The sequence below is a fragment of the Condylura cristata genome, unplaced genomic scaffold (assembly GCF_000260355.1).
Source record: "Condylura cristata isolate star-nosed mole 26May11 unplaced genomic scaffold, ConCri1.0 scaffold00043, whole genome shotgun sequence".
Lineage (NCBI taxonomy): Eukaryota > Metazoa > Chordata > Mammalia > Eulipotyphla > Talpidae > Condylura > Condylura cristata.
In genome coordinates this window covers 3,864,967-3,878,132 of record NW_004567144.1, presented here as the reverse complement: position 1 = coordinate 3,878,132, position 13,166 = coordinate 3,864,967, and the positions used below count along the sequence as shown (strand labels likewise).

The window sequence follows — 13,166 nt, the reverse complement described above, 5'->3', positions numbered from 1 at the left end:
AGACAGAGTGGGGAGCAGAATAGGCTGACTGATGAAGTACACTACTGAGGGGAGCAGCAGGCAGGTCAAGAGAGGTCTGCCATGCCATGTGGGTCACCTCCTAGGCGGGCAGGGATCGAACTCATGCTGAAGTGAGTTTAGCTTCTTAGTGCTGTGCTTTAAACCACTGCGCCACCAGCGAGGGTCCCAATTGTTCAAATATTTGAGTCTCAGACTACTATAACTCATAGTAATCTTCATTAGTTAAAATTAGTACCACCTTAAAATTTTTTCTTTTTTTAAAAAAGATTTATTTATTTATGTATATTAACTGGGGTACAGGTCAGAGGTGCAGGGGTGGTGAGAGGATTCACCAGACAGAGTGGAGAGCAGAATAGGCAGATTGACAAAGTACACTGCTGAGGGGAGCAGCTAGCTTCTAGTGCTTCTCTTTAACCTGTTATGCAATGAGGGAGCGCCCCTGCCTCAAAATTTTCTATATCCATTCTTCAGGGATAGGAAAAAATATTCTTTAGAACAAAACTGCCTTTATTCCTTACAAAAAGAGAGATGGTGGTGTACATGTTATTAAAAGGTATTGTTTTACATTAAGAATTTAGTTCCTATTAATTTAGGCTTGGGAGTTTAAGCATATTTGATTTCAAGGGTAAAAAAAAAAACCCAATATAACAACTATAGCTATAGCTCATTACTAGCACCTCCTCTCATAGGGATATAAGTACACTGGGGGAACACATATCTCTATGTTTCTAGTCAAGAGTACAAGAAGAAAAGAATAATTTCTTAGCCTTACTGCTAATCCTTTGTTTATCTGGAAAGGCCAAAATATATATGACCTAAAAAAGGCTACATTATATTTACTGTTACTGTTAACACAGAGGATTGAGCTATACATTTAACTAGTTTCCTCCTAAAATTCCAATAAAATGACTCCTCAAAGGGGTATAAATTAACAACAATGGAGAGGGTAGACAAGGGATATAAACAAACTTTTGGAAGAGAAAAATAATTAGGTAAGTGGTAACTACGTAGAGTAGAAAAAGCTAAAATAACACTTGGAAAAAAATCTCTAGTTTCCAGAGGGGAAAAATTTAGGTAAAATAAAAAGAATCAGGAATTATAATGAACTTTACAACAGCAACATTGGAAATAGAAAACAAGAGAGTAAACCCTTCATTGTAGAGTTTAGTCCATTATAGAAACCTAAAATCAGTCAAGCTAACAAGTATAATAATGATGCTATAGGGATTGTACTGTACCAAAACAAAGGAGTCTCCCAAGAAAGATCATCTGGAACTACTTCAACACAGAAATGAGAAATAAAGCAAATTCCCAGAATGGTGGTACCAGGATGATGGTTGGGTAATAGGCCTATAGAGAAGTAAACTAGGAGAGAAAGATTCTAGGAGGGTTGTCTTAAGCAAAGAAAAGGATAGACACCAAACCTGGTATGTTTGGTCATCTTGAGAGGAATTTTATAAATCTGTCAGGAAGTGTGAAGATAAATTGTTGATAGGTACATAGAAGATTAAGTGAATGAAAAAATGAGATTATTAATAACAGGAATTACAAAAGCTGTATGAGAAAGAAAATGGAATCATATTCATGACTCAGCTGAAAAATATATTTACACAATTATAAACACTTAAATACTAAACACTCATTAAATCAGAAATTGTGACACACCATTTGGAAAGACAGTGGAAGACAGGGTACGTGGGTGGTTATATAAGAAAACTACGGTCTCAACTTCCACAGTACGAAGTCAATTAAGAATGTCTACAAAGCAAAGGAAAAGAAAGAACTTAAGCCAAAACAAACCATTGATTTTACTGCAGAACGAGGCTACTAGAAAGGAGGTTGGGGGGGGGGGGCCTTGGACATTAAGGAGGGCGTACGACTTAATGGACTATGGTAGAGGATTATTGATTTGGTGATGGGAAAAGTGTCATTTGTAAAGTTGTGAATCTAACCCCCTAAAACATATGCAGTGTTGTAAATCAACATTATCTCAATGAACAAAAGTTAAAAAATTCCAGTAACAAAATATCATATTTAATTTTATATCAATGAACATAATTTCAAAAAATACATAAAAGTGGTACAATGGAAAGAGAATATATAAAAATTTTAATACTTTTCTAATAAACCTGATATTTAAATATTTAAAAAAACCTTGGAGGCAAATGTCAAAAGTGACCACCTAAAAAACTTAAAGGATAAGTCAAAAAAATTCCAGTAATAAAATATCATAGGTTTGATTATGTATCAGTGAACATAAAGCAAACTTAAAGCATAAGCCTAGGGACTAGATGAGAATATAGTAGCACAGGAGACTGCTCTTACTTTTGACTATTGTACTATTTGACTTTTAAAAAATTCATACATTCATTTGACATAAATAAAATTTTATGTTTAGAAAAGTTAGATGAGCCTGTGATTACAAAAAGAGAATAAAAACACTATTGGTAACCCAGTTACTATTTTATTTTATTTATTTATTTCTGTTTATTGTCTATTTTATTTTTATTAAAGACTTATTTATTTATGCATACAAGAACTGGGATACAGGCCAGAGGTACAGGGGGTGAGAGGATTCATCAGAGACAAAGTGAGAAGCAGAACAGGCAGATTTACTGAAATACACTGCTGAGGGGAATAGTGGTTGGGTCAGAAGAGGTCTACAATGCCATGTGGGCACCTTCCTGGACAGGGACTGAACATGTGCTAACGTGGCCTCGGATAGCTTCATAGCATTTTAACCTGTTGTGCCACCAGGGAGGGCCCCAATTACTATTTTAAAAGCAACTCTACCATAGAGGGGAAAAGAACTGAAAATTATTAGGAGAGCTGGTGGCAGAAACATAGCACTGCTATAGGGATTTCCCATGTTCACTGTATAGGAACTTGGGGGGTGGTAGGCTATAGCAGAATGGGAAAACTATTCACCATTCCCCATATCAGACCTCTAACATCCCTTTGTCTGTGATGGGAAACAATGGACTACAAAGGAAAATAAGGTCTGGAGCAGGGCTATAAATTACCTAGATAGGTAATTTAAAAGCCAAAACTTGTCTAGGGTCACTTAGAACAAACACTAATCTAGCCATTTATGAAGTCAGGTGATAGCCACTGTAGGGATTGTCATAATCCACACTACAACCCAGATCTATCTACCAAGAGAGCTACTGTCCTCAGAATCCCTGCATATGTTATCAGAATAAAATTTTTCCACATGTAGGGACCACACATATAACATTATCAAACTATTAATTACCTATTGCATAAGGTAAAGTATTTGATTAAAAAGAACAAAATTACAGGTTCCCTATCCTGAATGTATTCTTTTACTTATAAAGGTACAATAGTACAACTCTTGTTGAACTAAATATATATTGTCTTGTCATCCTCAAAACTGCTGTGACCGTTTTCTTTCAATTCAATTAAAGAATTTAAGAAAATAGAGATGGTCGATATGTCAAATCGTAGCCTATAAAATGTTTTACCTGGTACTGGAACTGAATGGGCTGTAGTTGGCTGTCATTTTGAGTCATCTTCCTGGCTAGGGCCTCTTTCAGAGCAAGGGCTTTATTCAACTCAACCAACTCTTTAGACATCTGAGCTTGGCGTAGAGCATGCTGAGTAGTGAAAGCATCAGAAGACCTGCTCGTCTCTGGACTGGTTTCTGCTTGCTGGCAAAGATCAGGAAAATGATTTACAAGAGAAATAAGCAATTGGAGTTCCTTAAGCACTGTTTCATTAAGTCTGACAGTCACATTTCCATTACCAGTACCTCTTTTAAAACTGTGGCTTCTCATACATTATCTCATACAGCTTTATTTTTTTTTTTAATTTTGTAATAGTTTTCTCATACAGCTTTAAACATTTTGAAATAATTTGAACTAGGCTGTTTTTCTGCTCTACAAGCACCTTATTCCTTATATACTTTAACTGACTCTTAATCCAAACTAAGTTCCTGCTCATCCTTCATTGATCTCAGCAACATTCCTTATTTTACCTCATTCTAAGGGATATTTAGAGGATAAAGGGTCCTAGAAATGGCACTGCAGGAATGGGTGAAATGGAGAAAAGACTTCATTTATTCTCACAGAGCTGACTTCTAGCACCTGATTTATGCTCCACCTCCATCTTTCTTCTTTCAGAATATGAAAACTGATACATACTTTAGGGGGGAAAAGCTGTCTCAAGCAAACTTTTGTACAGGTTTTCATTTTGATTTTATAATCTTTAGCCAACATCTAATATATTTTACCTATTCTTGAAACTTAAACATTCTTTGGTTCTTTTAGCCCCTAGCCACCCATCCCTAGAAAAATCCTATGCTGAGAAAAAAATTTCTTCCATTTCTTCTCTAATACATTTTTCATTTGCCATAATTTCCTATTTTTTACTTGCTAGACAGTTAATACATAGTATTAGTATCTAACAAGAAATCAGTAATTCATACTACAAAAATGGAATACAATCTCCCTGAGAAACCCCACTACCCATTACCAGTTACTAGAGAGAGCCTATCCACATTGGGGATTTTACAAAGCTGAGATTTATACTCAAGATTTCTGGATTTCCAGAGAATTCTTTAGAAGATAGTGGCAATACAAGATTCTCTTTCTTAGCTGAGTAATAAGCTCTAGGGAATGCCACAGCTAAATCTCCTGGTTCTACACAAAGGCATCAATTACTTACAGCTTCTGGTTCCGCTATAGTATCAATGGCTGTAGTCATGCAAACAACAGTTTCATCCTGTAGCGAAAAATGAGACGCAGTTTAGGAAAAAAAATTCTGAAATTAGGCTTACTAGTGGATTTTATATTAGTTATTTAATTCCTGTCAAGTGCTAGACTTATTTTGTAGTTACATATATCCCAAAAGCTACATTTCTATCTCCCATCTTTCAAGATTTTGTCTTTTTTATGAAGACTGAGCATACAGTCTTTGTAAAAAAAAAAAAAAAAGTCATGTGGCAACTGACATTTATTGTACCTTTCCTGCTATGTCAGAGATCTTTAGGGAAAAGTGGAAAACATAGCTTTCTGACAGACCAAGTATATAGACTTTAGTAGATGCTACTCTTTCTTTTTATGCTTTTACCACTAAGTTTACCTCTATAATGTAGAGATCCAGCCACTTTTCATGGACATACCAATCCTAAGAACAGACATATCAAATAAAGGCAATGTAGCAGAAAAAGAGAATAGAATGAAGTTATTTTGGTTTTTATGTTAGTAAGTCAAAGTAACAAGATCGTTTCCTGGTCTTGTGGCTAAGATCAAGGGCAGTAAGTCAAGGTCACAAGAGCTTCATCTAAAAGGAAATAAATACCACAGATGTAAACACCAGGAAAGTGTGCTCATGTAATCAGATAAATTTCCTGTAGCGTCTCTTTCACATAAATAAGAACTAATCATATATGACTATTTGTCTAGGGTCACTTAGAACAAACACTAATCATATATGACTCTGAAGGGGAAGGGGAAACACTGATTTCCTCCCAGAGAAGGGCAAACTCTTTTTTTGTGCAATGGAACAACAACCATAGAAGGGGAACCTTAAACCCTTTATCACCACTAATTTGTTTGTAGGCTATCATGAGCAAGCTCTGTTCTCCCCACTAGAATTTAGGCTTTATTTGGCATTGCAACATATGTGTTACCACTTCAGTTTTTGTGATTCTGCAAAGTTCTGGGAAGAAAGGATTATTTCCAGGCAGTCACATCATTAAGGAGGTCATAGGTGAAAGTGTTATTGGCACAAAAGCAAGGCAAGAATTCAGGGTTAACACATGGCCTCTCTGCACCAGCCCAGTGAAACATTACAGTTGTTGAAACTTGAACTGAGGTACCTTTAAGGCAAGGAGTTAAGAGGTCCTTAGTAAGTGCTGTTTGTAAATAATTTTCCTTTTTCACCCCCCAAATTCCTGACCAAACAGTAATCAAAGGAAGTTGAAGTGCTCCCACATCCTTTTCCAGCATGATTTATAGTACTGGCGACTCTCCAAGGGCAGGACATATAAATCCCTTTTAAAATACAAAGCACTTCAAGATACTATAGGCTTATTGGTTATTCTTTTCCCGTTCCTGTGTTTTAAAGTTTCAAGCCTATCCTAGATTACTAGAGCCTATAACACTGGCTTTTGGGGACTTTTTCTAGCACCTTCCAGAGGGAAGGGGTCAAAAAAGATGGGTTAATCCTTGAGGAAGACATGTTGTTACTGTGGTTTACCTTTTGGCCCAAAGAAATTTCACAATTTTAAGGCTTAAACTTTGTTGACATGTTCTATATGAACATGACAGGATTCTGCCTTGGTAATCCTAAATGTAAATATGTAACATAGGATTTATTTCCATCTAATAATCTTCTTTCTCTTCATTCTAAAGGTATAATTGAGAACCTCTCAAGTAAAATATGACTTTTTGAACAAGGCTAGTACATCAAGGCACACTAACCCATTAATCAGCAATATCCTCCAAAATGAAGTATGTGCTTGTTGGCAGTAGGTAATACCACTACCTCACACAAAAGGCTTTTTATGCAACTGGTCTTGAATAAGGGGGTAAAAGCAACAACAAAAAATTGATTTTGTAGAAACTGGAAGAGCTGCATGAATTTTCTCACAGGTAACTACAACAAAGAGGTTTGTTTGAATTATTTTTTAAAGGAAGAAATGGTACAGTTTAATGCTTAAAGCCCCAGGAGGAAGATCCTGGAACAATAGCTGCCTTCCTAACTGAAAAGGGGGTATTGACTCATCACTTAACATAAAAATAGTTTTAATCCAGAATGAAGGACATAAGCACTTACATTTGAAACATTTTGCTTTCATTGTAGTGAATCTTAATAAAAGCCATAGGATCTACTGTTTTGTATGTCAAAAAAAAAAATGTAGTTAGGAGGGTCTCCAAACAATAAACATGGAGAACTGTGACACAAGAGTCCAGCAGGAGTCCTGGAAGAAAAGATTTAGTGTGCCTAACTGTAAGTGGATGGAGCTTGTGGCTATCTTTAGCACCCTCCAGCTGCATGTGCCAAGTGAATTTTAGTGGCAGACACAGTGATTTTGAGTTCCTTGGAGCCAGCCACCACCAGCAAATTCCTTTAAAGGTACCAAGCACCTATCATATGTCCAGATCTTTACTGAGGGTATGCCTTCTCTTACTTTTTTTTTAAGATTTATTTATTTATGCATACAGAACTGGAGTACAGGCCAGAGAGGCAGGGGCGTTGACATGATTCACCAGAGACAGAGTGGGGAACAGGCAGATCGATGAAGTATACTGCTAAAAGGAGCAGCGGGCGGGTCAGAAGAGGTCTGCCATGCCATGTGGGTTCATCTCTGGGGCTAGATCGAACTCATGTTGAAGTGGCTTAAGCTCCTTAGTGCTGTGCTTTACCCGCTGCGCCACCAAGGAGCACCTACCTTCTCTTATTTTATTAACACTGTTCCATGCATTTTCCCATGTGACTCAAAGCCCCAGAATGGAGGTGGTGTGAAGTCCTCCAGGACTAGCATGGTGGTCAAGAACATCGGTGCCCTGGATCATTCTTTTTTGATCTTGTAAGTTTTGGCTCTAGAGGAGGTCTGCTGCCCAGCTACCTTAATTCTTAAGTAGTGCACACAAGCTTTTCATACATCAGATGTTTCAGCTATATTTATTTGTTTATTTGTTTGTTTGTTTTTTTCAGCTATATTTAAGTGGAATTATAGACTGTCCTTTCCTTTCTGTCTGCATTGCAAATTCCTATTCATTTTTGGACCCAGTTTTTCTTTTTCTTTCTTTTTTTTTTTGTTTTTAAGATTTATTTATTTATGCACACAAGAGGTGGGTACAGGCCAGAGATGTGGGGGATGTGAAGATTCACCAGAGACAGAGTAGGGAACACAGCAGGCAGATCTACTGAAATACACTGCTGAGGGGAGTAGCAGGCCAGCCAGGAGAGGTCTGCCACACCATGTGCTGAAATCAGCTCCCTGGCCAGGGATTGAACTCGTGCTGCTGTGGCTGCAGACAGCCTCATAGTAATGTGCTTTAACCTATTGTACCACCAGGGGGGCCCAGGACCCAGTTTTACTTGTACTACCTTCCTGAATTTTCTTGGCAGTTAATTACCCCTTCCTTTGTGCTCATCATACTAATGTAAGAGGATTAAAACATACACAAGGGAGGGTTTTCCTTGCTTTCTTTCCAGTCCCCTCTTCCTTTCCCATCTGTGAACCTTGACCAATTGGCAAATAACAAAGTTTATAAGAACAACTCTAGAAAAATAGTAACTTATCAGGATGGGATGTTCTTGAGCAAGAGGCATGAACACTGGAACAGCTTTTAAACAAAGGTTTCACAACAAAAACCACAAGGATACTCACCTTCTCTTTTCCCCATTCTGTAAAACTCAATCCTGCTTCAACTCATGGAGTTGTTCTGTCTGTATGTATGAGCTGAATAATACCTTTAACCTGCATCTGAGTTATTTTATTTGATATTAGTACAATATTTAGCAAGGTTACATAGCTAGTAAGTAGCAGAATTTGCTTCATCCCAGGATCTGTCCAGATCTGGGGCCTAGGTTCAGTTAATGTGGTCTGTTTGGTAAATGATTTGTTATTTTTAGACTGATTGTGATAGTTTTACACAGTCCTACTTATCCTAAAATACTGCTTCCAGTCTTTTGGGGAATTAACTCATTTAATTTCCTAGAACTGGCTATCCTAACCCTTCTCCCCACAATTCTACATATTTTTTTCATTGATTCTTTATGAGTAAAATGTAGGGGTGGATGCTTCTCTGATACCCTTTTAACAACTCTAGAAAATACAGTAGGGCAAGACCTGGGATGGAGAATCACTGTTCTGGTAAAATTGAAACCTGTTCCCAAGAGCTAGGAATTACCATTAGCATTTACACACACATTGTTGCTTCAGAATAATATACAAGAGAGTGTAATGGAACAAAACCAGTCATAACCCGTAACAAACCACAACCTTTAACATAACAAAATTTCAATTAAAAATACATATATCTGTTCTGGGAAACATAATAAACACCCACTCCCCAAACTTACCCACAACTACTAGAAATAAAAATGGGAATTTATAGGTGCATATAATTTAAATTTTTTTATTACTGGTTATAATAGAGAGCTATTCCCTGTTTGCTCTAAGCTATCTGTCAGAACCTGTTTATCTTAAGTATGGTATGGTACAAGACCTCTTATTAAGTTAGCCTATACTTGAAAGGACAGCAAATTAATGGACATTGCTTATACAACCCAGGCAATTTTATAATGTTATGTTGCTGTTTTCAGTGTTTGATTAGAATACTGAAATATATATTTCTTAGAATACTGAAATATTAATGTGCCATTTCACGTGTAACCTCTTAGTATTCTGATTTAACAAATTCAATATTCAAATCACATCCATTGATCCATGATCTTTGTCCTCTTAACAGCTTACAATCTAGATTTTTTTCACAGTTAGACATATTTGTATGCATCAAGAGACACAAGTGAAAGCAATATGCCTATTTACACTGCACCTACTTAGCTTACCGATAGTTGGGTAATCACTTGCTGCAGATTACGAATCAATTCTACATTTTCTTTTAATTCCTGGTCTTCCAAAGTCTCTACTAGCTTTTGAAGATCCACTTTGATTCTACAATTTCAAAGCAAAGGAACCCAAGGGTTAATCAGACTACAATGGCCAGAGGACTCATATATTAAGGTAATATAAGGGACTAACAAACATCTGGCAGGAAACTTACGCTGCATGCTGCCTGAGCTCTTCTAGCTTGGAATTCATTTTTTCATTCGCTTGTTCTGTCTGCAACAAAGACCCAGGAGATCATCAGTGGCGGACCCTGGCAGCCCCACCTAGTTATGGCCTCTCTCCTACCCCTATGGATTAAAACCTATGTAAAGAGGTTGCCTCTTTTGCTGTAAGAGATTTAGTGGGCTCTGGTTATTAAATGAGAAAGTGTTTTTTAATGGAGTCATGGAAATTAGCCCTTCAGTCAACATGAGCTACTAAAAATAGCAGCTAAGCAGCTGGGTTTTATGTTTGCCATGAAGCTCAGACTATGGGGTGGAGTGTGAAGCCTTAATTCTACATAGAACTTTGCAACCGGGGGAAAAAGCAGTATTTCCTGCCATGCTATTCCCTGCTGTTTGCAAAAAGAAAAAAAAAAACACTTACTTTAAACTGCCTCCTACATCACACTGTTCTCTAGTTCTAGAATAAGGGCATTTAAAACATAAAAGGGACTCAAGTACATATGAACTAAGATTTTTTCAAGTCTATCTAACATGAAAGGTTCACCATAGCAAATGAATGCAAGAAAAAGTATAAGACACAAAAATAACTGTAGAGAAGTAATGGCAAGTGTGATTGATATTTTCCATTTTATTTCAATCACAGTATCTGTAACATGTTGAATGCTGCAATAAATTTGGGAAGGACAGTTTATATAGGATAAAAATGCTGTGCTTATTATGATGTTCTGATGGGATCTCAAACAATCAGTCTATTGGGCAACCTTTGTAACAACCTCATAAAGGTCAGATGGGTATTTGACTTGAATAAAAAGTACTATCTGTTATGTGAACCTTATTCACATACATGCGAAACACTGCTTAGATTTCCTTCAAAGGCAGCATGGGCAACAGAAATGGTATATAAATTCCCCTTGACCCAATTTCATCCTTCTGGACATTACAACAGACAGGAGATCTGGTCCCCTTTGAAGAACTGTTTAAGCAGTGTACCCTTCCTTGACTAGAAAGTACACTTAGATATGAAGGTGCATAAATTACAGATGCCCAATTACATTTTGGTGGGGACTCATTTTCATTTCTAGCAATAACAGTGCTATCAAAGATGAGCTGTATTTAGATTAGTAGAAAATCATTAGTGACAGAAGCAGCACACACTGATCTAGGAGATTATTGTCAGACAGGTAATAGGATGTACAACTGGTATAATCAGTTACATGGTGATCCACTATTTGGAAATTAATCATATGTAAAAGAAATGAAAATTATTTTCTCAGCTGTTCTACCTCACCATGGCAGTGGTTACAATGGGATATGAAATGTAACAATGTTAGGGGAATGGAGACAGAGTGGGATTGAATTCTTAGTGAAAGGATGCTTGCTATTATAAAACTTAGACAGGACTTAAGGTAACAGGAGCTGATTCTGTCCTCTCTGGCATTTTAGAATAAATCTATTTAAAAATGGGATTCATATATGCTCCTTGTGGTAGATATATAGATGTTCACTGCTTTAAAATTTTCTGATATATGATAAGACCACATATTTACCCCAGTGGTGTTCCTAAAAAGATACAGTAATACTAATTCATTTCTTTCCACATAACTGAGAAGCATGTTAAATATTTCAACTAATATTCAGATTACTAGTAGTTTATTCTCGGGGCCTCACCAAAATGATTCTCTCCAACATTTGGGCTGTTTGACCAGCTGCTTCACTCAGACCACGACTTAATTTTTCATTTTCCTCTACCAGAGATTGATTTTTCTCCATCAAGGATTGTAGATTCTCTGATGGTTCCACACTAAAACAAAGAAAGTAACAGAAATATCTGATTGATAGTACCTATATAAAAGGTTGCTAAAAATATGATCCACAGGCCATTTGGGTGGGAGAGGTTGGATAAAAATAACTCCTCAATCTGTATAAAGTGTGTCTATTGCAGTCTATTCTCCCAGTCAAGTAGTATATTGGATAATAAAGAAGCATATGCCTGAAATACTTTAATGGTTTAGAGGAAAGTTCAAAGCCAGATATGGTTACAACAGGAATGACTAACCTCCCCTTGGCTCTTGGATTAGGATCAATTTGTTTCAAGTAGCTAAGAAGTGATGGCTAAATACAGTTGATACATATTTTCTTCCTCTTTTTTCCATCCTCAATGTCACATTAAAGATTAGGGATATAGGGGAGGAAGAGTTATGGAGGACATGGAAGTGACATTGCTCAAAGTCAAAATTTAACTTCATTAACAAAAGTCAGTTACCTATTTACTGTAAAGCCTTGGGAAATAGCTTTTTCAGAAGTCAGAAAAATGAAATGATAAACAGTGGTCACTAAGAACACTATAGATAAGTGATTCCTTCTAAATGCTTGCCTTGCTTAAACTTATAACCCCAAATCTCTTGTTCATTTGTCTATCAATTTTAACTCACTTAGAGTGGGTGGTAGCAAAACAGGCGTCCATTTCAAATACGAGTGGAAGGACAGAAATAACTTAAAACAATATATATAGATAAGAACTTTACTTAATATCTGTTCCATTGATAATCCACTGGGATTAAATGCTCAAAGGCTGGAAAATAAGAGTAGGTAAAAAACGACCAAAAGAAATACAAAGATTTGGTCTGAAAGATACAGAAAGAAAAGTGAATAGTTGTCAAGGCTGTAATATAGAGAAAAAATACAGGGAACAGCTGTTCTCAATCTCAATAAATGCCACAAAAGGATTTTAGGAATTGAAACCCTCAAACATCTAAGACATATATGAATTCTTATAGACAATATTTATAAAAAATTATGCTCTTTATCAAAAATTAATAGCAATGGCACACCATAATGTCTTGTATTACACTGTTGAGAATTTCTCAGGCTCTTATGAAGGAATGCACAATTAAAGTGTGAATTATAAAGTAGAAATTAGATTGTTCTCATTATTCTAATTAGTTGAAAACTTTAATAACTCATTCATGTAAGCTGGCAAGTTCCAAGTTATGACACTTTTCAAAGCAATCACTCCTCCTCCCCCACCCTTCAAATTTCCAGATTTCCCTAAATGGGGGAAATGAAAAACCATCTTTTATGTTACTGAGCATGTATGTGCAAGTTGATAAACACTTGGAGAAATCATTACAAAAGCTTCAATAATACACATTCACAAAGAAAATAGCACAATCCAAGGACAAAAAGCAAAATCCATATTCATGAATATAAATTTTATATTTTATAAAACATTTTATTGGCATTTTTATGAAATAAATGTCATTAAAACACAAACATAAAAACATGGAAGCAGCCCAAATGCCCAAAAGTAGATGACTGGATTAGAAAGATGTGGTACATATATACAATGGAATATTACTCAGCAACCAAAAAAG

At 36.3% G+C, this 13,166-nt stretch overlaps 1 protein-coding gene across 1 annotated transcript in view; it reads right to left on the bottom strand.

The window, feature by feature from the left end:
* The window catches only part of KIF4A (kinesin family member 4A), a 129,145-nt gene that overhangs the window by 49,399 nt on the left and 66,580 nt on the right, over positions 1-13,166 (bottom strand). The window contains exons 11-15 of the mRNA XM_004694456.2: positions 11,461-11,593; positions 9,783-9,841; positions 9,568-9,673; positions 4,708-4,764; positions 3,507-3,692 (exon numbers count right to left, since the gene is read on the bottom strand). Coding sequence (XP_004694513.1) covers positions 3,507-3,692; positions 4,708-4,764; positions 9,568-9,673; positions 9,783-9,841; positions 11,461-11,593 — 541 coding nt within the window. The remainder of the gene's footprint in view (positions 1-3,506; positions 3,693-4,707; positions 4,765-9,567; positions 9,674-9,782; positions 9,842-11,460; positions 11,594-13,166) is intronic.